The following is a 22,853-nucleotide window of genomic DNA, read 5'->3' on the forward strand; positions in this document are numbered from 1 at the left end:
GTGGTGGTGGTGGTGGGGGGGGGGGGGGGGGGGGGGGTTGTAGAAGTTACCTAAAATTGGAGAATTCAAGGTTGTCAAATATTCAGTATTTGGTATCGTCCAACCAGTTCACCAGACCCAAATACTCTGGTCTAAACTACAAGGGGCAATTTCAAAACCAATGTGTAACAAAACTATATATATTCATTGGTGTAGAGTGATTATTGAATAAGACAATATTTCTCCACATGACTTAAGGGCCTGTCCCACTTTCACGACCTAATGATGAGAGGGATAAACAGAGTTTACGTGGATGAGCTTTTCCCATTGAGAGTAGGGAAGATTCAAACAAGAGGACATGATTTGAGAATTAAGGGACAGAAGTTTAGGGGTAACATGAGGGGGAACTTCTTTACTCAGAGAGTGGTGGCTGTGTGGAATGAGCTTCCAGTGGAAGTGGTGGAGGCAGGTTCGATTTTATCATTTAAAAATAAATTGGATAGGTATATAGACGGGAAAGGAATGGAGGGTTATGGTCTGAGTGCAGGTAGATGGGACTAGGGGAGAGTAAGTGTTTGGCACGGACTCGAAGGGCCGAGATGGCCTGTTTCCGTGCTGTAATTGTTATATGGTTAAATGGTTAATTCACGACCTCTGCCGAGTTTGCCCTTGACTCAAACTCGTAGCATGGTCGTCACGAGGTCGTAGGAGGTCGTCGGTAGGTCGTAGGTAGGCCGTGATGCCAGTCGTAGGTACTCGTGGCATCAAGTGGGTCGGGGCGTTTTTTCTAGCCTGATGAAAAATGTCCACGAGTAAAAAAGGTGGTGAATTAGGTTGTGAAAGTGGGACAGGCCCTTAAATCAAACCTAAGTATCTGCCAAATAGTTTTAAAGGTAGATAAATTAAACGCTTTTCCAGCCGAAATCCCACTTTTAACTTCTTGTTCAATTAACAAGAAGCTAAAAATGTTAAAACATATGGCAACACTGGTCAGCTTTTTGACTGTGCAAAGACAGTAACCTTACACCTCCTCGATTAAATGTACATTTAAGGCCATGTTTTTAAGGCAGGGTTTTACATACTTCATGTCAGTAAAATCTTTCCTCCGGCTCCCAGCCAGTGTAAACGCACACCTCCAGATTCAGAGACAGTTTCTTCCCAGCTGTTATCAGGCAACTGAACCATCCTACCACAACCAGAGAGTAGTTGAGAATTGAACCAGCAGAGACCTGCCTCATTGGGGGACCCTCGGATTATCTTTGATCTGCCTTTACCTTGCACTAGGGCTGGGAGATTGCAACCTTCACATGGTCCACCCTGTTTTGACGAATGCAATCAACCCAGCGTGCACAGTCAAGTAAGATCAAATAGAACAAGTTGTCCATACGCAAGATGAAGAAGGCCTTGTACTGATTGTTATACCCTTATTATGTAGCTGTGCAGTGGGAACGGCTCGATTGTAATCATGTATTGTCTTTCCACTGTCTGGTTAGCACGCAACACATGATTTTCACTGCACACGTGACAATAAACTAAAACTGAAACTGACAATGACAAACCATCAGTAAGTAAGGTTTCTTGTGGTTCCCGGAGGTTGCAGGTGGTTGCCAGAGGTTGCAGGTAGTGGAAGCAGGTAGGGAGACTGACAAAAACTTCCGGGAACCGCACGGAAACCTTGGGTGGGGCGCAAAGTCTCCAGAGGTTTCCGTTCAGGTTTCCTAAGTAGGACAGGGGCGTTAGTGTGTGGGGATCGCTGGTCGGCACGGACTCGGTGGGCTGAAGGACCCGTTTCTGCGCTGTAATCTCTAAACCAAACTGAGTGACGGTCTTCCTTCCATGAGGAACACTAATGAACCAGTGGTCTTGTTTGGCAGGTTCAGCAGAACAGCCTATTTCACAGCATGTTATGGCAACCTATCAACTTACAACCATTACAATGCCGCTCCAATTCCTTAATCATGATTCAACCATATTCCTGACCCAAGTTCAATCTAGCTTAGTTTACAGATACAGTGCGAAAACAGGACCTTCGGCCCGTCGAGTCTGCACAGACCTGCGATCCCCACACACTAATACTGCCCTACACACACTAGCAACAATTTACACTTACACCAAGCCAATTAACCTACACACCTGCACGCCTTTGGAGTGTGGGAGGAAACGGAAGATCTTGGAGAAAACCCACACAGGTCAGGGGGAGAACGTACCAACTCCATACAGCCTGTCCTGTCCCGCTGAGTTACACCAGCTTTTTGTGTCTATCTTCGGTTTAAACCGGCATCTGCAGTTCCTTCCTACACAAAGTGAATAGACTCAACTCACTGGGTACTTTGTACAAAAGTTTTAGTGGTTAAACTCAAACCTTCCTAAACAGATTTGACGCACTGGTCAACCTGAGGAGCACCTTCAGCAACAGACTGGTTCCACCAAGATGCAGCACAGAACGCCACAGGAGATCCTTCTTCCCTTTATTACTCCCCCCCCCCCTTCTGTCGTGGGGTAAACTGAATACCCCACCCACCTCCTGCCCTTCCCCCTTCCCCCCTTCTCCAGTCTTTGCACATCCTCAATCCTTTCCACTGCTCACTTTAATTTCATGCTTCATGTATTTTGTGTTACTATGACTGTTGGGAGATCAATTTCCCTCCTGGGATAAATAAATTTCCATCGTATTGTATCGTAAAACAAAGTGCTTCACTCCGTGGTACAGGGAGATTCTCTGATCACTGACAACATTGCAGATGCTTAACAGGGTGGAGAGCCAACATGGTGAATTCACAGGGATATGTCTCTCAAAACAAGGATGCTTTTAATAAAAATGATGACACTATTGGCAACTAGTTGAGTTATATTAATTACGAGCCCATCTGAAAAAAATGTGCGTATGCTACTTTTAAAGCATCGGATATTTTAAAATAATTGTTCTCATTGGAGAAATATTACAGCTATTAATATTACCCATTAAATTTGATTTTTTTTTACATTACAATTTACAGTTCTTCTTTGAACAAACTTCCTTCCTTCCACTTTCATGTTCCAATTCTTCCAAAGAGTACACCATTCTCATTTTGCCGTGCTCTTCGAAAATGAAAATAGCCTTAAACATCTACAGGTCAAAGTAAAAGTCAAATCTATGCCAAAGATGTATTTATTTTTCTCCCCCCACATCTAAGTTTGTTCAACACAAGTATATCCTTTCAACAAAAAAGAAACTATCGTGAATTTTTCTCCGCTTTTTCCACAATCTTTTCCATACCAAAATACTTCAAAATCACAAAAATCACACAAGCATGAACACCCCATTTAAAAACTCCAAAGAAACAGTCAAATACACTCTTCCCCGAATATTGGACAGCGATCTGCGCGCATTCATACTATGTACAACTTGAAAACCTTTGACCAAATCTCACCACATGCATGCAAATGAACGGCGCGCTTGAATCTGAGGCTGCCCAGAGTTACTTGTCTATTTCAATGTGATGGTGGGGGGCAACCAAGCTTGAAAAGAATGACTGGGAACTTTGGCAAGATCAAGCAGAGGAAGGAATCAGTTCATCCATAACGTTCGTGAAAGAAAATTGTACAAGCATCCCTATTTCACGAGGCACCTCTGGACTCTGTGTTCACCGACCATGGATTCCAGGCCAATGAACAAAACCAATATGTTTGCTGGGAAACCAATGAACTCATTTGGTATGGGGACATTGGGAAGACCGACCCCTTTATTTTGGATTCCAGCACCATGTTTGGAATGTGGGACTTCTCGCCTCACTGTGGTGGAGTTGCTGCCTCTCAGCGCCAGAGACCCAGGTTCCAACCTGGCCATGGGTGCGTTCTCCCTGTGTCCACAAGGGTTTTCTCCGGGTGCTCTGGTTTCCTCCCACACTCCAAAGACATACAGGGTTCATAGCTTAATTGGCTTCTGTAAATTATAAATTGTCCCTACTGTGGTGCTAGTGTACAGGAGGATCGCTGGTCGGCGTGGACTCGGTGAGCCGAAGGGATGTTTCCTTGCTAAATCTCTAAACTAAACTGTGTACTCTTTTCAGAATCTACAGGCTACTAAGAATTCACAGTTGGCTGGCATTAAATCTCCCTGTTGCTTCCTGTACCGAACACCTTCACTCAGTCTCCTTTCAATGATGTACTTTCAAGAGAGAGTTGGAGTTAGATTTAGCTCTTAGGGCTAAAGGAACCAAGGGATATGGGGGGAAACATGTTCCCGATGTTGGGGGAGTCCAGAACCAGGGGCCACACACACAGTTTAAGAATAAGGAGTAAGCCACTTAGAACGGAGACGAGAAAACACTTTTTCTCACAGAGAGTGGTGAGTCTGTGGAATTCTCTGCCTCAGAGGGCGGTGGAGGCAGGTTCTCTGGATGCTTTCAAGACAGAGCTAGATAGGACTCTTAAAAATAGCGTAGTCAGGGGATAAGGGGAGAAGGCGTTTTGGAATGGGGTACTGATTGGGGATTATCAGACCAGATCACATTGAATGGCGGTGCTGGCATGAAGGGCCAAATGGCCTACTCCTGCACCTATTGTCTATTGTCTATTGAAAAGCAGGAACGGTGCACTGATTTTAGATGATCAGCCGTGATCATATTGAATGGCGATGCTGGCTACTCCTGCACCTATTTTCCTATGTTTCTATGTCCTCAGTGATGTCTCATGGCCTTTCCAAAAAGAACAGAAAACTGTTCTAACCAAAACTAACCCAAAGATAACAAATCGCCTCTTCAGCCAATAATACTGCAGCAATCAATGTATCCACATTGTCAACATCACAGCACTCAAACCAATGTAGACTTTTGCTTAATACATGCTCCTTCCCTGGTTTATTCAGTCAAATGCTCATCCAAAAGTCACAGTAAGTAAATGTCCATACTTACTGGGCTTTCATGTTCAATCCCCGATATACCTCCTGGTTTATGGCAGAGCCATGCACCACCTAATCGCACTGTAAAATAGACTTGGTGTGTGCAATGTTACTTTGGCTCTTTGATTGGGTTCTGGCTTCTATAAGAGAGGGGGGGGGGGGGAGAGAGAAGGGTCTTACCCAATACAAATAACTGAGACAGATGCCCACCACAAGGATTATTTAACCTGCGTCCTGCAACGTGCAAACGCTTGTAAGGTTTTAAAGTTGTGGAGTCAGAATTAAAGGACGTTCTTTTAAGAAGGTGAGGAGATATTTATGGGGAGAAGGCAGGAGAGTTAGGTGGGTGAGATAGATCAGCCATGATTGAATGGCAGAGGAGACTTGATGGGCCGAATGGCCTAATTCTGCTCCTAGAACCTATGAACTGTTGGAAGTTCACAAATACTAATCCTTACCAGAAGGACTAAGAGGCCCCCATTGAACTTGTACCCCCAGACACAGAGGGCCAACCAAGTCAAAGTTCATCCCCGTTGCTAGAATTTGTTCAATGCCCTTTAATTTGTACAGTAGACTCAGGCATGTCCTATGGTAGGCAGTAACACAACACTCTCTAACCAAGACGACATCCATCAGCTGATGGCGACTGACTCTTTCACAGTTTGACTTTTGGCTCGATGCTCTATTGCAGGTGAGGTGGATATTTAGAACGATGGGCAATGGCGGGGGGGGGGGGGGGGGGGGGGGTCTGTCATGAGGGAGGGGGGAGAACAAAGGGGGGGGACCTAGCACGAGGGCGGAGGGCGGAAGGGAGAGGGGGGAATTTGTAATATTGTAAGCGCCCTTTATGAGCGACTATTTGCATACCCGAAGCAAAGAATTCCACTGTGACTTGACAATAAACATTCAATTCAATTCAAGGTATTTTCTCCCTCTATGTTACTGAGCTTTGCTGCAGCCACACGCTGCTAGTTCCTGATCAGAAATACTGGACTTTAGTGCAATATCACGTGTCGTTTCATTCCAATGAAATCCCTTATCTTGAGGCATTGAAGCGGTGAAATGATCTCCTAGACTCGTGGAATGGAAAGCAGCTGCTTTCATGCTGACCGTTAGATAACGGGCAGTGCTCCTTCACAGAAAGACCAGCAAAATACTAAGCAAGTTAGTTATGAAGTTAGTTGTGTGCAATTTGATGATGATAATTATTTCACTGGCCACAGTGTTTTCCCTAGGTCCAATTACGACTGAAATCATAACCAAATCTTGTAGCACAAGCATCTGCGGGTAATAGTTGCCCAGCTTGGACACCCCACTTCATACGTCTGCTGGGACTTCAAAAGTTGCTCAAAAAAACTTAAATCTCACCACCACTGTGATGTCAATGATTATCACCGAGTTTCAACAATGTCACGGCACGCTGTCATTATGGAGCCATGCACACGTGTGCATGAATGCACACACGCACGCACACGCACGCATACATACAAATATATACACACGCATTCATGCAGTGTGAACGTGTGTGGATACACACACACACACATGTAAATAGTCATGGTGTGTGTATATATGCACGCGCGCACACTCGCATGTAAATGGTCATGGTGTGTGTGTATATGCGTACACGCACAGATATGCACACACACACACACACACGTGTAAATGGCCTTGGTGTGTGTATATATGCACGCGCACACACACATGTAAGTAAATGGTCATGGTGTGTGTATATATACATACACGCACAGATATGCACACACACACACACACACATGTAAATGGTCATGGTGTGTGTATATATGCATACACACACAGATATGCACATACATACACACACACACACACACACACATGTAAATGGTCATGGTGTGTGTATATATGCATACACACACAGATGTACACGCGCGCACACCCACACACGCACACACACATGCATGAATGCAAACATTTGGCACACCCACCCACACCCACACGCAAACACACACGCACACACCGACGTTCTGAGATCATATCGCTGCAACCCATCTCCACGCCTGCAATAAAGTCTGCAGCTGAGGGTCATCGAGGGCCCTGTCCGGCATTCAGATCAAGGCCAGGCAGGGTCTTCAAGTGGCAAGTGGGTTAAAACAGGTTTTAAACTGTACAGTACTGGCACTGATATGCATATGTACTCTATTAATAATCGTCATCCCTACACAAAGATGCATCACCCGATGTAACGATACAATTGACATGCATTTAGAATTTTTGCCATGTTGTATTGGACCAGACTTAATGTTCATCGTGGATTCCAATTCACTGCCATAATGACGCTGCGGATAAAACAAAAAACAAAGACTGTTGATGCTCTGGATGAAGATCAAAAACCTAAACAGTAGAAAAGGACAGCTGATCTGGATCTCCAGCGCGTGGACGAGAGAGGGCAGGAGGTCCCGAGCAGCTCCCGGGCCTCTCAGACGTCCGACTCGATGCTGGAGAGCTTCTCGTACACGTGCCCGTTGCTGGAGCCGTTGAAGGCCCTGGCAGTCTTGTTGTTGGCCATGCACATGTTGGCGGCCTGGCTGCCCAGGCACATGTCCTTGGCGAACCTGGAGCCCAGCACGGCGGATGCCGAGGAGGGTGCCCGTCCCATGGGGGGTGCCGGGTGCTTGAAGTGGGACTTGGTGCCGTGCAGCAGGCACTGGTCGTCTCCGAAGGTGGGGATGAAGGGGTTCTGGGTCACCCGGTCGGGGTAGAGGGACTTGCTGAGCGTGTAGCGGCTCAGGCTGCGATGCTCGGGGACGGGGGCCTTGCCGCTGAAGGGGGGCTCCGGGGCCAGAGGGTCGAACATGTGGGCGTAGGGGCTGCCCTCGGGGAAGCGGTCCTTCTCCTTGAGGCTGACGCTACGGGGAGCCATGGCCACGCTCTCCTCCTTCTGCAGATCCACGAAGGTGTCGTAGGAGTGCTGGCGCCTCAGCTTGTTCCGCCCCCGGCGTGCCAGCTTCGCCGAGTCTCCGGGGCTCTGGTACTTGAGCGGGCCCGGCCCCGACGACAGCTCGGCCTCCTGCAGCGAGTTGTCCTCGCTGATGTCGTACAGCGTGGCCGCCTTCTTGCAGGCCTCGCACCAGTGGCAGGCCCCCCTGGCAGCCCCCTGCCCACTGTAGTTGTGCAGCTTGGCCGGGCAGTTGCGGCAGTAGGCTTCGGCCTGTTGCCCGGCCCAGTCCGGCTTGTCCCACATGCCGCCCTGGGGCTGCCCGGAGCCAGGGCCGAACTCGGCCAAGTGGAGGTGGTGGGGCCTGGCCAAGCGCGACACCTCGAACTTGCCGTATTCGTCTTCCGGCCCCATGCCCCCGCCGCCGTGCCCCTGGTACAGCTCGGTCAGGTCCACGTGCTGCCAGCGGGCCTGGCCATCCTTGGCGCAGCGGAACTGGTCGTGGTACAGGTCGCGCAGCTTGTCCTTGTTGAAGAAGCGGCCCTTGCGGTCCGTGGTGTGGGCGCGCCGCCGGTACGCCAGCTCGATCTCGTCGAACTCCTTGCGGGACTTGGCCGAGGCCGGCCGCTTCTTCAGGCTGTCCTTGTACTGCTTGCGGCGCTTGGTGTTGCCGATGTTGCCGTAGGTGACCGTGTGGGTGGAGATGTCCGACACGTCGGAGCGGATCAGGTCGTCGTGGGCGTAGCGGTCGTTCTTGAACGGGTACTTGTGGTTGTCGTAGCTGTCGCTCAGGTGGCCCTGGGCGTGTTTCAGGGGCAAGCCGATCTCAAAGGGCTTCCGCGGCAGGGTCCGGCCTTGCGTGCCAAACATGGCGTTGTCGCAGTCGTAGGGGATGTCCAAGGAGCTGGTGCTGGCGATACTGTGCGGCCGGTGGTGGTGGTAGTGGTCCTGGTAGATGCTGTTGTTGTCCTTGGCGTGGAGGTTACCGAACGTCCTCTCCACCTCGCTGATGTAGTCACTGAACAGGTTGTCGTCCGGCTGGTAGGACTTGCAGTCCGAGTGGGCAAAGCTCCTCCGGTGCTCGGACACGTCGAAGACCGACGGGTCGTGCCCGATGAAGTCCAGCGCGCTCTGCGGCGAGCCGAAGTGCGTGCCGTTCACCCCCGTCAGGTTGGCCATGCTCTTGGCTGTCCTCAGCAGACGCATGATGTTGGAATGCGTGTCGTTCACCGTGGCCGTCGGTGAGTCCATGCATGACTGCTTATCCTCGATGGGAACGCCGTGGATGCAGCTGTATATACCCTGCAAGAATGCAACAAGACAAGGCAAGGTCAAGACCTTCAATTAAGTCCATCCGAATTGTTGTTATAGACTCATAGAATGATACAGTGTGGCCCAACTTGCCCACACCCGCCAACATGTCCCAGCTACACTTGTCCCACCTGCCTGCGTTTGGTCCATTTCCCTCCAAACCTGTCCTACCCATGCAGTCTGAAGAAGGGGTTTGACCCGAAACGTTGTCTATTTCCTTCGCTCCATAGATGCTGCCTCACCCGCTGAGTTCTCCAGCATTTTTGTCTACCATGCACCTGTCTAACTGTCTCTTAAATGTTGGGATAGTCCCAGCCTCAACTACCTCCTGTGGCAGCTCGTTCCATACACCCACCACCCTTTTGTGTGAAAAAGTTACCCCTCAGATTCCTAGTAAAATATTTTCCACTTCACCTTAAACCAATGTCGTCTGGTCCCAGTGGCATGAATACTGATTTCTCTCACTTCAGGTAGCCCCGGCATTCCCTCTCTCTCTATCCCTTCCCCAACCAAGTTGCACCAGCTTCTCACTTTCACACAACAAACAGCTAACAATGGCCTGTTTCCTTTATGTTCGGGGCTTTTTTGCATATGTTTCATTCATTGCTCTCTATCTCTCCACATCACCGACTATATCTCTCGTTTCCCTCATCCCTAACCAGTCTGAAGAAGGGTCTCGACCTGAAACGTCACCCATTCCTTCTCTCCAGAGATGCTGCCTGTCCCGCTGAGTTACTGCAGCTTTTTTGTGTCCATTTTCGGTTTAAACCAGCATCTGCAGTTCCTCCTTACATTGTGAATACCAGCTCGTGGCCATCCCAGTTTCCTGTGGCTTATCGGCACCCGTTTGTGTGTTCAAATCCCCCCCATCGTTAGCCTGGGGTCTATAATTTTGGGCAAGGAAGGCAGAGCACACGATGAGGTAATTTTAAGGCAGAGAGAGAGATAGATTCTTGGTGTTCAAGAAGGAACTGCAGATGTGTACCTGAGATAGATTCTTGATTAGTGTGGGTGTCAGGGGTTTTGGGGAGAAGGCAGGAGAATGGGGTTGAGAGGGAGAGATAGATCAGCCGTGATTGAATGGCGGAGTAGACTTGATGTTTAATTCTGATCCTATCACTTATGAGCTGATGAACAACAAACCAAGCATTGCCCACAGTTTGAAAATTACAAAAAAGAAAATTGGAAATCTGAATCGAAAAACGGACAATGCTGGAAGCTCTCAACAGGTTTTGCACAGCAGTGTCTGTGGAATCACTGTGTACGGGCCGCAGCTGAACGTCACAGCTAAGGCCCAGCCATCTCTGGGTCTCGGCATAGAAACCTCAAGACAAAACTCCAAAGGTCCATCTGCTGGTGCAGCAGAGTGACAAGGACAGAATCTCCGGTCTGTGGAGTCCAAGCTGAAGATGGCCTGGTTGGGTTGCTCCTGGGCCTGGCCAAGCTGCCTGCCTCTTTTCCGGGGATACGCCCGTGCCCGGGTGCCGATAGAAAGGGAATACGCCCTGTCTACGGGCACCCTGAGGGACTTCCGTGACCGCTGGGCACTGAGTGTATCCTGGACAAGGATTGCGATATAGTTGTTTAGCAGTTGCTTAGCATATTTGTTCGTCTTGTATTATGGTGGTGTTTTGTTTTATTGTATTGTAAATGCTATTTTAATATTTGAATAAATATTTTTGATTAAAAAATTAAAAAAAAAAAAAATGAATGTCACGGTGGCACAGCGCTAGAGTTGCTGCTTCATCGCACTAGGGTCCCAGGTACAGTCCTGACTACAGGTGCTGTCTGTACGGAGTTTGTACATTCTCCCCGTGACCTCTTGTGTTTTCTCCGGGTGCCCTGGTTTCCTCCCACACTCCAAAGATGTGCAGGCTTGTAGGTCAATTGGCTTCGGTACAAATTGTAAATTGTCCCTAGTGTGTAGGATGGTAGAAACATAGAAACATAGTAACTAGGTGCAGGAGCAGGCTATGTGAATGGCCTCCTGCTGCACCTATTGTCTCTGTTTCTATGTTTCTAGCGCTGTGAGGCAGCAAGTGGACCTCTGCAACAGCAGATGCTGCCCAGGTGATTTTGCCCAGTGGGATATGGATTATGTGCAGGTAGAGGAGATTAGTTTTTGGCACCAGGTTCGGCACGGATACTGTGGGCCGAAGGGCTTGCTACTGCCCCGTGCTCTGTTGGGACGACAGATGGCGCAATGGGCTAAGTGTTCGGCTGGCGACCGGAAGGTAGCTGGTTCGAATCCCGCTTGGAGTGCATACTGTCGTTGTGTCCTTGGGGCAAGACACTTCACCCACCTTTGCCTGTGTGTAAATGTAATGTAATTATGTGAAGCACTTTGGGGTCAATGCAAGTTGACTAAAAATGTGCTATATAAATAAGATTATTATTATTAAATAGTGGCTGCATCGATTGTCTCAAATTGTGACCAAATGATTAAATCCCTCACCACCAGAGGGAGCTATCTTCAACTATTTCCCCTCACGCCTCTGACTGAAACTCTGAACTCCAAATTAATGTATAATCTCCCTACTACCTCCACAACGACTCCCTTGAAGTGAGATGCAGGGAAATAAGAATTGATTCATAAGTTCATAAGTGATAGGAGCAGAATTAGGCCATTCGGCCCATCAAGTCTACTCTGCCATTCAAACATGGCTGATCTATCTCTCCCTCCTAACCCCATTAGAAACATAGAAACATAGACAATAGGTGCAGGAGTAGAGGCCATTCGGCCCTTCGAGCCTGCACCGCCATTCAATATGATCATGGCTGATCATCCAACTCAGTATCCTGTACCTGCCTTCTCTCCATACCCCCTGATCCCTTTAGCCACAAGGGCCACATCTAACGCCCTCTTAAATATAGCCAATGAACTGTGGCCTCAACTACCTTCTGTGGCAGAGAATTCCACAGATTCACCACTCCCTGTGTGAAAAATGTTTTTCTCATCTCAGTCCTAAAAGATTTCCCCCTTATCCTTAAACTGTGACCCCTTGTCCTGGACTTCCCCAACATCGGGAACAATCTCCCTGCATCTAGCTTGTCCAACCCCTTAAGAATTTTGTACGTTTCTATAAGATCCCCCCTCAATCTTCTAAATTCTAGCGCGTACAAGCCTAATTCTCCTGCCTTCTCCCCATAACCCCTGACACCCGTACTAATCAAGAATCTATCTCTCTCTCCCTGCCTTTAACATATCCATTGACTTGGCCTCCACAGCCATCTATGGCAATGAATTCCACAGATTCACCACCTTCTGACTAAAGAAATTCCTCATCATCTCATTCCTAAAGGAACGTCCTTTAATTCTGAGGCTGTGACCTCTGGTCCTCGACTCTCCCACTGGGAGATTCTCAGTTATCTATCTTCTCGTTGGATCTGCGGCCAAGGGCAGTCCCATTAATGAGGATAAATTATCCAATTTTGGCCCAACAGTCTGTGAAAACAAATCCATTCAGACACCGTTGTATCATGGGTTTGAAGGCCAATGGTTTGAATCATTGGGATCTGCACTCTCCCTGTGTGACGGTCATTACTCAGCAGCACTTCCAGTTATGGGAAGAGCTTCCTAAAGAAGGCAGCTAATAATGTTTAAGAAACATTTAGACAGGTACATGGATAGGACAGGTTTAGATGGATATGGGCCAAGCGCAGGCTAGTGGGACTAGTATAGATGGGACCATGTTGGTCGGGGTAGGCAAGTTGGGCCGAAGGGCCTGCTTCCACAACTCTATGTTTCTAATGTCATCAAACACCCCGATGGTGCAACTGGTAGAGTTGCTGCCTCACAGCACCAGAGACCTGGGTTTGATCCTGACCTTGGGTGCGGTCTGGGCGGAGTTTGCCTGTCCTCCTCCAACATCCCAAAGAGGTTAATTGGCTTCTGACAAATTATCCGGAGTGTGTAGCGAGAGGATGAAGAAGAAGAAAGGAAGAGGAGGAGCCCGAGGGCTGAGGGAGAGCTGGGAAGGGGAGGAGACAGCAAGGGCTACCGGAAATTGGAGAATTCAATGTTTATGCCGCTAGGGTGCAGACTGCCCAAGCGGAATATGAGGAGCTGCTCCTCCAATTTCCGGTGGTGCTCACTCTGGCCATGGAGGAGGCCCAGGACAGAAAGGTTCGATTCGGAATGGGAGGGGGAGTCGAAGTGCTGAGCCACAGGGAGATCAGGTTGGTTAATCCATGCTGTATCTTGAAAGGTAACTGAGCTCATGACCGTCCAGTACCACGCTGTGCCTGCAGACGGGGCAGACGAGGTGTGTGCTTACCCTGCTGACTGAGAACAGGAAGCCAGGTTTGCCGGTGCAGACGCCCATGAAGCAGTGCCTCAGCTGCCAGAAGAAGAGGTGCTCGCAGATGAAGGTGAGGAGGCTGAGCGTCATTGCAGCGCCCAGCATGTAGAAGACGCCCGCCATGTTGTCCACGTCCAGCTGGCTGCTCATCACCTCGTTCTTCTCGTTGTGGCAGATGCCAGTCAGCCACATGGCCTCCAGCTCCTCCATGTCCCCTGCAAAATAAAACAGCCAGTCAGAGACCCGGGTTCGATCCCGACTACGGGAGCTTGTCTGTACGGAGTTTGTACCTTCTCCCCGTGACCTGCGTGGGTTTTGTCCCAGATCTTCCGTATCCTCCCACACTCCAAAGACGTGCAGGTTTTTTGCATTCAGCAAAACTCTCCACTTGGGTATTTATATTAGAAGCTCCGAATGTAAGTGTCATGGTGTAACTGCACCCTGGTGCAAGAGACGGGGGTGGGGTGCCAGTGTACAGCTGTAGTCCCAGTGGTGCATCTGTGGTCCCAGTGATGTATCTGATGCTGGCAGGGTGCCAGTGAGACAGCTGTGATCCCTGTGGTACAACTGTCGTCACAGTGGTGTTGGGTGCCAGTGATCCCAGAGGCATATGGTGCCAGTGGTACAGTTGTAGTTCCAGTTGTGTGGGGTGCCAGTGGTACAGCTGTGATCCCAGTGGTGCAGGGTGCCAGTGGTACAGCTGTGGTTCCAGTGGAGTGGGGTGCCAGTGGTAGAGCTGTGGTTCCAGTGGAGTGGGGTGCCAGTGATACAGCTATGATCCCAGTGGTGGGGTGCCAGTGATACAGCTGTGGTTCCAGTGGCCAGTGGGTGCCAGTGGCACAGCTGTGGTTCCAGTGGAGTGGGGTGCCAGTGATACAGCTGTGGTTCCAGTGGAGTGGGGTGCCAGTGATACAGCTGTGGTTCCAGTGGAGTGGGATGCCAGTGGCACAGCTGTGTGGTGTGTTTACTCAATTCTCATTCTGCAGGTTCTACTATTTTGCCTTCCCATTCACCGTACTATTCAACACTGTGTGTCGCGATCAACATAGAATGCGTAAAGAACGGGCAGCTTTGGATCGAGGGCTGACATACAGCACATCTTACAAACAATTCATTCCGTGCCCTTGAACTTCACTTGTCAAGAACTTCCACAGTCTTGATCTTCATCAGCAAAAACACAGGAGTCTGATGATATGTTAATAACTCCCCTAAGACAGCAGAGAGTGGAACACTGTGTGAATGAAAATTAATTACACTCTGTCATCAGCAGCCTATTTAGTTTGGTCCTGTGGGTACATGGCAGTATGCATTCACTGCCATGTGTGGCCATTTATCTCAGTATGTAGAACTACATCCACATTGCTGCTTTAGTTCACCAGCTTTGAACGTAAATTGAGACCTTAAAACCCTCTGGATTCTGTAAGAACCTGTTTAACACGCGTTTAAATTAGGCAGAGTATAATGTGGGCAAGTGGGATTAGTATCAGTGGGCACAGTGGCGCAGCGGTAGAGTTGCTGCCTTACGGCGCCAGGGACCCGGGTTCGATCCTGACTACGGGTGCTGTCTGTATGGGATTTCTACGTTCTCCCCGTGACCCTGTGGGTTTTCTCCGGGTGCTCCGGTTTCCCCCCACACTCCAAAGACGTACAGGTTTGCAGGTTAATTGGCTTGGGTAAAATTGCAAATTATCCCCAGCGTGTAGCGTTTTGGTTGCGAGTCCAGTTGCCGGAAAGACTACACTTGTTTACAATCAATCCGTCTACTGTACACAGATACTGGAGAGAAGGGATAATGTTTAGAGCGAGATGAAGACCAGTAAATAAAGTCCGATCATTTTGCCAGCGTTCTGCCGAATGTCGGCAATTAGCACCCCCTTCGCACTTCACCATCCGACACTAAAATGTCTCTGATAGACACAAAAAGCTGGAGTCAAGAGCCTGTCCCACTTAGGTGTCATTTGTGCGTCACGCTGATGGCGTGCAAAGATTTTGTACATCCCAAAATCCTGGGGCGCTGCGCATGACTGCCTACGTCACCACGCACCATGCGCGCATCACGTGCGCGTCACGACGAGCGAGTCGTGCGTCATAGTTAGCAGGGCTAACCATGTCTCCATTAGTATCCCAACCCGAAATGTCGCCTGCCCATGTTCTCCAGAGATGCTCGAGGAGACTCTGCACTGGAGCAGACAAAATGTGTAGGAAGAACTGCAGATAGACACAAAAAGCTGGAGTACCTTACCAGGTTGAGTTAAACTCAGTCTGAAGAAGGGTTTTGGCACGAAACGTTGCCTATTCCCTTCGCTCCATAGATGCTGCTGCACCCGCTGAGTTTCTCCAGCATTTTTGTGTACGTTCGATTTTCTAGCATCTGCAGTTCCTTCTTAAACACAATGGTTTAAACCAGCAGCTGCAGTTCCTTCCGACAAGAAACTGCAGATGCTGGTTTATGCCAGAGATGGATAGACACAAAATGACTGAGTAACTCAGTGGGGCAGGCAGCATCTCTGGAGAAAACAAATTGGTGACGTTTCGGGTGGGACTGGAAGCAGAGGGGGACACTGCCTGACATGCCTGGGGGAGTTACTCCAGCACTTTGTGACTTGTTTTTAACCCCGATTGTTATTGTTTGGATGTGAACTAGGACCGAGGAAACCATGCATGCAGACCCAAGACATATTTAAATATCAAATCGTTAACCACAAAAAAGGCTAATTTTACCATCCATTTGGGCTGATGTCACATGGCTAATTAAAATGGAGTTTCTTCCCCAAGAACACTAGGTAATTATGGCGAGGAGCAGACCCAAGGGGCGGAAGGGATGGATCTGTGCCTATGAGAAACCATTTGTTCCACTTTCATTTCAGCGGTTCCTCATTCACCCACCATTTCATCCATTTTTTAATTAAATGAATCTCCTCCAGTGATCCTTCCGGGAGTCTGGATTTCTTAACACGTTAAGGCCATCTTAATAGCAGAACAAAAATTAATTTTAATTAGTTTGAATACGTGCCTTTCTTTCAATGGAAAGCAGTGAACGACGAAGTAAGGAGCCATTCGGCCCATCTTGGCTTTGTAAGCCCATTGGGAGAACTTGCCAATTCATCCTGCACATAACTCTCTCCCTTTGCTATTGAAATGCCGTCATAAGGTCATAAGGAATATGAGCAGAATTAGGTCATTCGGTGCATCATGTTTACTCTGCCATTCAATCATGGCTAATCCATCTCTCCCTCCTAACCCCATTCTCCTGCCTTCTCCCCATAACGCCTGACATCCGTTCTAATCAAGAATCTATCTATCTCTGCCTTCAAAATATCCATTGATGGCCTCTGTGGCAATGAATTCCACAGATTCACCACCCTCTGACTAAAGAAATTCCTCCTCATCCCCTTTCTAAAGGTACGCCCTTTTATTCTAAGGCTATAACCTCTAGTCCTAGACTCTCCCACTAGTGGAATCATCCTCTCCATATACACTCCATATCCATGCCTTTCACTATTAGAAACATAGAAACATTGAAAATAGGTGCAGGGGTAGGCCATTCGGCCCTTCGAGACAGCACCGCCATTCAATATGATCATGGCCGATCATCCAAAATCAGTAGCCCGTTCCTGCTTTCTCCCCATATCCCTTGATTCCGTTAGCCCTAAGAGCTATATCTAAAGGGCCTGTCCCACTGTATGAGGTAATTCAAGAGTTCTCCTGATTCGAGCTCGTGTAATGTACGTAGCGGATATGTTGCGGCTCGTACCAGTAAAAAGTAATCATTTCTTTCATCACGAGTATTTTTTTACTCGTGGACATTTTTCACAGTGTTGAAAAAACGTCACGAGTTTACCGGATTTCCCGAGTACCTACCGTTACTCGTACGAGCCGCCACGTGACATCCACGAACTCCTACGTACCCGTTGAGTTGGCTGAGGAGGCCACATATAGACCCCGACCTCGGGTGGACTATGAGGGGGAGAACTGGACATTTTTAGTGCCTTCCCTCACAGTGAATTCTGCTGTGGGGGGACGTTTCTTGTTGATTTCTATAGTGTACTGTTTTGTGTCTTTTTTTCTTTTTCTTTTTTATTTTGTATGGATTTATTGACATTTCATCTGTTCAATTAGTTTAATCAATCTCTGTAAAGCACTTTGGTTCAAATTGATTTTGTTGAAAAGTGCTATATAAATAAACATTATTATTATTATTATTACACAAGCTCGAATCAGGGGAGAACTCTTGAATTTCCTCGTACAGTGGGACAAGCCCTTAACTTCCTCTAGAAAACTATTCGGTAAGATTCAATGAGGTCTGTCCTCACCCTTCTAAACTCCAGCAAGTGCAGGCCCAACGAATCTAAATGGAAGTGAAACTAGCCTGTCCCGCTGAGTCACCCCAGTGTTTTTGTGTCTATCCCCAGTGTAAATCAGCATCTGCAGTTCCTCCCCATGCTAAATGGCTCAGATTCTCGGGAGGATGTATCTGAAACTTACAAAATTCTTAAGGGGATTGACAGGCTAGATGCAGGAAGATTGTTCCTGATGTTGGGGAAGTCCAGAACAAGGGGTCACAGTTTAAGGATAAGGGGGATGTCTTTTAGGACCGAGATGAGAATTTTTTTTTTTTTCACACAGAGAGTGGTGAATCTGTGGAATTCTCTGCCACAGAAAGTAGTTGAGGCCAGTTTATTGAGAGGGAGTTTATTAAGAGGGAGTTAGATGTGGCCCTTGTGGCTAAAGGGATCAGGGGGTATGGAGAGAAGGCAGGTACAGGATACTGAGTTGGATGATCAGCCATGATCATATTGAATGGCTGTGCAGGCTCGAAGGGCCGAATGGCCTCCTCCTGCACCTATTTTCTATGTTTCTATGTCTATGATATACGGGAAACAATCTCTCTCACCATCGCCGAAGAGTTGCAGGATGGCCAGATCCACCGCCCGCTTCCAGCCGCTGCTCTTCTGGATTGCAATGCCGTAGCCAGTGGTGGCAAACACCTTGCCGCTGCCGATGGTGACCAGCTTGCAGCCCTCGTCCCTGCCGGCCATGTAGTTCAGCACTGCCGCATCGTAGATGAATGCGTCCAACTTCCTGCAAGAGAGGCACAGCCCGTCAGAGGTTATCCAAAACTCACCAAGAGAAAGACAGATGGGATTTCCAGGACCATTGGGTGTTGAATGCATCCTTGACAAAGGAGTGTAAGATAGGTGTATAGTTATTAAGGATATTTGTTTGCATTGTATTATGGTGGTAGGGTTCTGGTTTGTTTTCTGGTAGTGTAATATTTTTTTTTTAAAATAATTGAATACATTTTTTGAAAAACAAAAGAGAAAGATATATCAGCCATGATTGAATGGCGGAGTGGACTTGATGGCCCTCCTATCATTTATGAATTTATGAATTTATGAAATCCTGAAGTTTAAACTCAGCCTTCTTTAAAGGGTGGTTGCAGGCAAAGATGGTATCAAAGTGCAAGCCACACATCTGGGCTGAGCCATTGCACAAGATCCATGTGGCCATTCGGCCCTTTTCACGGTTCTGCAGACGCAACATGCCACTTGCACGACCCTTGTCTGTGTTTGTGTCGGGAGGGACTGCAGGTGTTGGTTTAAACCAGAGAGAGACTCACAAAAAGCTGGAGTAACTCAGCGGGTGTTGTTCGGTCCAGTTCCGCCATGCTATCCGGTCACTTCCCTCACTGTGAATTGTCTTTGGCATGGCTGGAGTTCAGGATGAATTCATGAGAATATCTCACGCAAAAGTGGCTCGAATTCCCCCGAGTTTCAAAGTGTCGAAAGATTGTTAAAGGCTTGGACACGCTAGAGGCAGGAAACATGTTCCCAATGTTGGGGGAGTCCAGAACCAGGGGCCACACAGTTTAAGAATAAGGAGTAAGCTGTTTAGAACGGAGACGAGGAAACACTTTTTCTCACAGAGAGTGGTGAGTCTGTGGAATTCTCTGCCTCAGAGGGCGGTGGAGGCCGGTTCTCTGGATGCTTTCAAGAGAGAGCTAGATAGGGCTCTTAAAAATAGTGGAGTCAGGGGATATGGGGAGAAGGCAGGAACGGGGTACTGATTGGGGATGATCAGCCATGATCACATTGAATGGTGGTGCTGGCTCGAAGGGTCAAATGGCCTACTCCTGCACCTATTGTCTACTGATCAAGATGTCTAATGTGAAGAGATTCAACAGGGTGCTGGGGGAAATCTTCCCTTCTTGTGGGAGAAAGTATTAGGAGTGCAATCTTATAATTACGACAGGGACCTTAAGGTAATCAGAAGCCAGAGTAGCGGTGGTGAGTTGTTCGTTTAAAGCTCTCCTCTCTGACATCAGTCATCAGCTGGTTCCTGTGCCTTGCCTTGAAGGTCTTGGGGGACAAATCAAATTAAAATCAATGCCAGTGTGATTTTAACACAGTTGTTAACCATCTGTTAATGAGAATATTAATTAAGGCGCAGAGCGAATCAAAAATTATAATCCAGCCGGTAACAACTTTTATATCTTGGACTCGTCCCACAGCCTTGTGCGGCACGGTGGCGCAGCGGTAACGTTGGGTAGAGGGGAAGAACAATGGACAATGGAGGACCTGGCATGTTGGGGGGGGGGGGGGGATGGGGGGACACTGCCGTGAGGAGGGGGGGGGGGAAACAAAAGGGGGCCTGGTGCGCCAGTACTTTGCAAACTTGTAAGCGCCCTTTATAGGCGACTATTTGCATACCTTGCGTATCCAAGCAAAGAATTTTGCTGTGACTTGTCACATGTGACAATGAAGTATTCATTTCAATTCGATTCAGTTGCCAGACCCGGGTTCGATCCTGACCACGGCTGCTGTCTGCACGGAGTTTGTCAGTCTGAAGAAGGATTTCGGCCCGAAACGTTGCCTATTTCCTTCGCTCCATAGATGCTGCTGCACCCGCTGAGTTTCTCCAGCTCTTTTGTCTACCTTCGGAGTTTGGACCTTCTCCCCGTGACCTGCGTGGGTTTTTTTCTCCGGGATTTCCGATTTCCTCCCACACTCCAAAGACGTGTCGTTTTTGTAGGCTGATTGGCTTGGTATATATGTAAATTGCCCCTAGTGTGTGTGGGATAATGTTAGTGGGTCGGCGCGGACTCGGTGGGCTAAATGGGCCAGTTCTCGCTCTGTGTCTCTGGCCTAACACACAGAGGAACTGTCTGTGTTTTGTAAGTAGGATCAATCCCAAAAGCTCACCAACTGCACATGACCCTGTATTACACTGCACCAATCTTGCCCAAACTCCCAACAGGTTTCCAATTGCCCACAACAATAATACAATAATAAACAATGATCTAATGATACTTTAATGTCACCTGTACTGAGGTACAGTGAAATGCTTTGTTTTACATACAACCCAGTCAAAGCATACAGCGGACCTCACCTGGGCAGTACGCAAGATGCAACGAGACCTGGGTGTCATGGTACACCAGTCATTCAAAGTAGGCATGCAGGTGCAGCAGGCAGTGAAGAAAGCGAATGGTATGTTAGCATTCTTAGCAAAAGGATTTCAGTATAGGAGCAGGGAGGTTCTACTGCAGTTGTACAGTGTCTTGGTGAGACCACACCTGGAGTATTGCGTACAGTTTTGGTCTCCAAATCTGAGGAAAGACATTCTTGCCATAGAGGGAGTGCAGAGAAAGTTTACCAGACTGATTCCTGGGATGTCAGGACTTTCATATGAAGAAAGACTGGATAGACTCGGCTTGTACTCGCTAGAATTTAGAAGATTGAGAAGGAGATCTTATAGAAACTTACAACATTCTTAAGGGGTTGGACAGGCTAGATGCAGGAAGATTGTTCCCGATGTTGGGACAAGGGGTCACAGCTTAAGGATAGAGGGGAAATCCTTTAAGACCGAGATGAGTAAAACATTTTTCACACAGAGAGTGGTGAATCTCTGGAACTCTCTGCCACAGAAGGTAGTTGAGCCCAGTTCATTGGCTATATTTAAGAGGGAGTTAGATGTGGCCCTTGTGGCTAAAGGGATCAGGGGGTATGGAGAGAAGGCAGGTACGGGATACTGAGTTGGATGATCAGCCATGATCATATTGAATGGCGGTGCAGGCTCGAATGGCCGAATGGCCTACTCCTGCACCTATTGTCTATGTTTCTATGTTTCTATGTTTCTATGTTTCTAGCACTGACAACGTTACAAACAAGTATTCAATTCCTTACAACAATAATACGAATAATTCTTACCCAGACTTCAAGCTTACTAGTGCGTCCAGCACTGATTTCTGATTGTACTTAGTCATGTAGGAGTGCATTTCGAGGTAATTGTTACGGATGTTTCTCTCTGTGCTGCCATTGGGAACTGTCCCGAACCGAAAAGGAGGAGAAAAATCATTTGGTCTCTGAAACTGAAGAGAGAAAAAGACAAACTGATATTGACTGAGGTTCTGATATTCAAAACATGGTGCGGTACTAATTCACAGAGAGAATGGCTATCCACGACAGAGTTGACGTGAATAAGCTTTTCCCATTGAGAGTAGCGAAGATTCAAACAAGGGGACATGATTTGAGAATTAAGGGACAAAAGTTTAGGGGTAACATGAGGAGGAACTTCTTTACTCAGAGAGTGGTAGCTGTGTGGAATGAGCTTGCAGTGGAAGTGGTGGAGGCAGGTTTGATTTTATCATTTAAAAATAAATTGGATAGGTATATGGATGGGAAAAGAATGGAGGGTTATGGTCTGAGTGCAGGTAGATGGGACTTGGGGAGAATATGGGTTCGGCACAGACTAGAAGGGCCGAGATGGCCTGTTTCCGTGCTGTAATTGTTATATGGTTATTCAACAATCTGTTAAATAATGTCTTAAAGATATCATTGACTTGACCTCCATATTACAATGTCCCAGCGTTGTTTTGTGATGTTAAAGGCACCGTGGAAATCTGATTCTCATTGTTGTTTCTATCTACAACCAACGCTTGTGAACTCACGTGTCTACTCGAGCGTTGGGCTATCGCAGGAGAGGCTGGCCGCTTACCTTCTTATCGCTGAGGCCTGATACTTGGTCCACGTACTCCTCTTGAATCATGAAGGCAGCCAGGTTGGCCGTGTAACTGGCCAAGAAGATCACAGCGAAAAAGGCCCAGACCGACACCATGATCTTACTGGTGGTGCCCTTGGGGTTCTGGACTGGCACAGAGTTGTTGAAGACGAGGCCCCAGAGCAGCCAGATGGCTTTGCCGATGGTGAAAGATGGACCTCCAGGCTCTGCACGCAAAACACAAGATGGGGCATTCAGTGAGCTGCAGATTGCAGTGAGATTTCTGTACCTTCCCCCAACTCTGTTGCACTTCCCCAATGATCTTGATTCCAGTTGGCCCTTGACCGCTCTCATCTCCCCACCATTTCCTAATATATGAATTTACAAATCTCTCAACTCATTCCACCTTAGAAATTAGCACCTCCTATACTGCTAATGACCACGTCAACCTTGGCAATAATTCCTCAGGGAA

General features: G+C 47.9%; 1 protein-coding gene across 1 annotated transcript in view; it reads right to left on the minus strand.

Moving 5' to 3' along the window:
* Window positions 1-6,539: 6,539 nt before the first annotated feature.
* Window positions 6,540-22,853, minus strand: part of LOC129713917 (glutamate receptor ionotropic, NMDA 2B-like) — a 153,702-nt gene continuing 137,388 nt past the window's right edge. Inside the window, exons 8-12 of the mRNA XM_055663295.1 lie at window positions 22,379-22,608; window positions 21,592-21,752; window positions 18,279-18,466; window positions 13,361-13,599; window positions 6,540-9,074 (exon numbers count right to left, since the gene is read on the minus strand). Of these exons, the coding sequence (XP_055519270.1) occupies window positions 7,314-9,074; window positions 13,361-13,599; window positions 18,279-18,466; window positions 21,592-21,752; window positions 22,379-22,608 (2,579 nt within the window). The 3' untranslated portion in view covers window positions 6,540-7,313. The remainder of the gene's footprint in view (window positions 9,075-13,360; window positions 13,600-18,278; window positions 18,467-21,591; window positions 21,753-22,378; window positions 22,609-22,853) is intronic.

This window comes from Leucoraja erinacea, chromosome 37 (genome assembly GCF_028641065.1).
Source record: "Leucoraja erinacea ecotype New England chromosome 37, Leri_hhj_1, whole genome shotgun sequence".
Lineage (NCBI taxonomy): Eukaryota > Metazoa > Chordata > Chondrichthyes > Rajiformes > Rajidae > Leucoraja > Leucoraja erinaceus.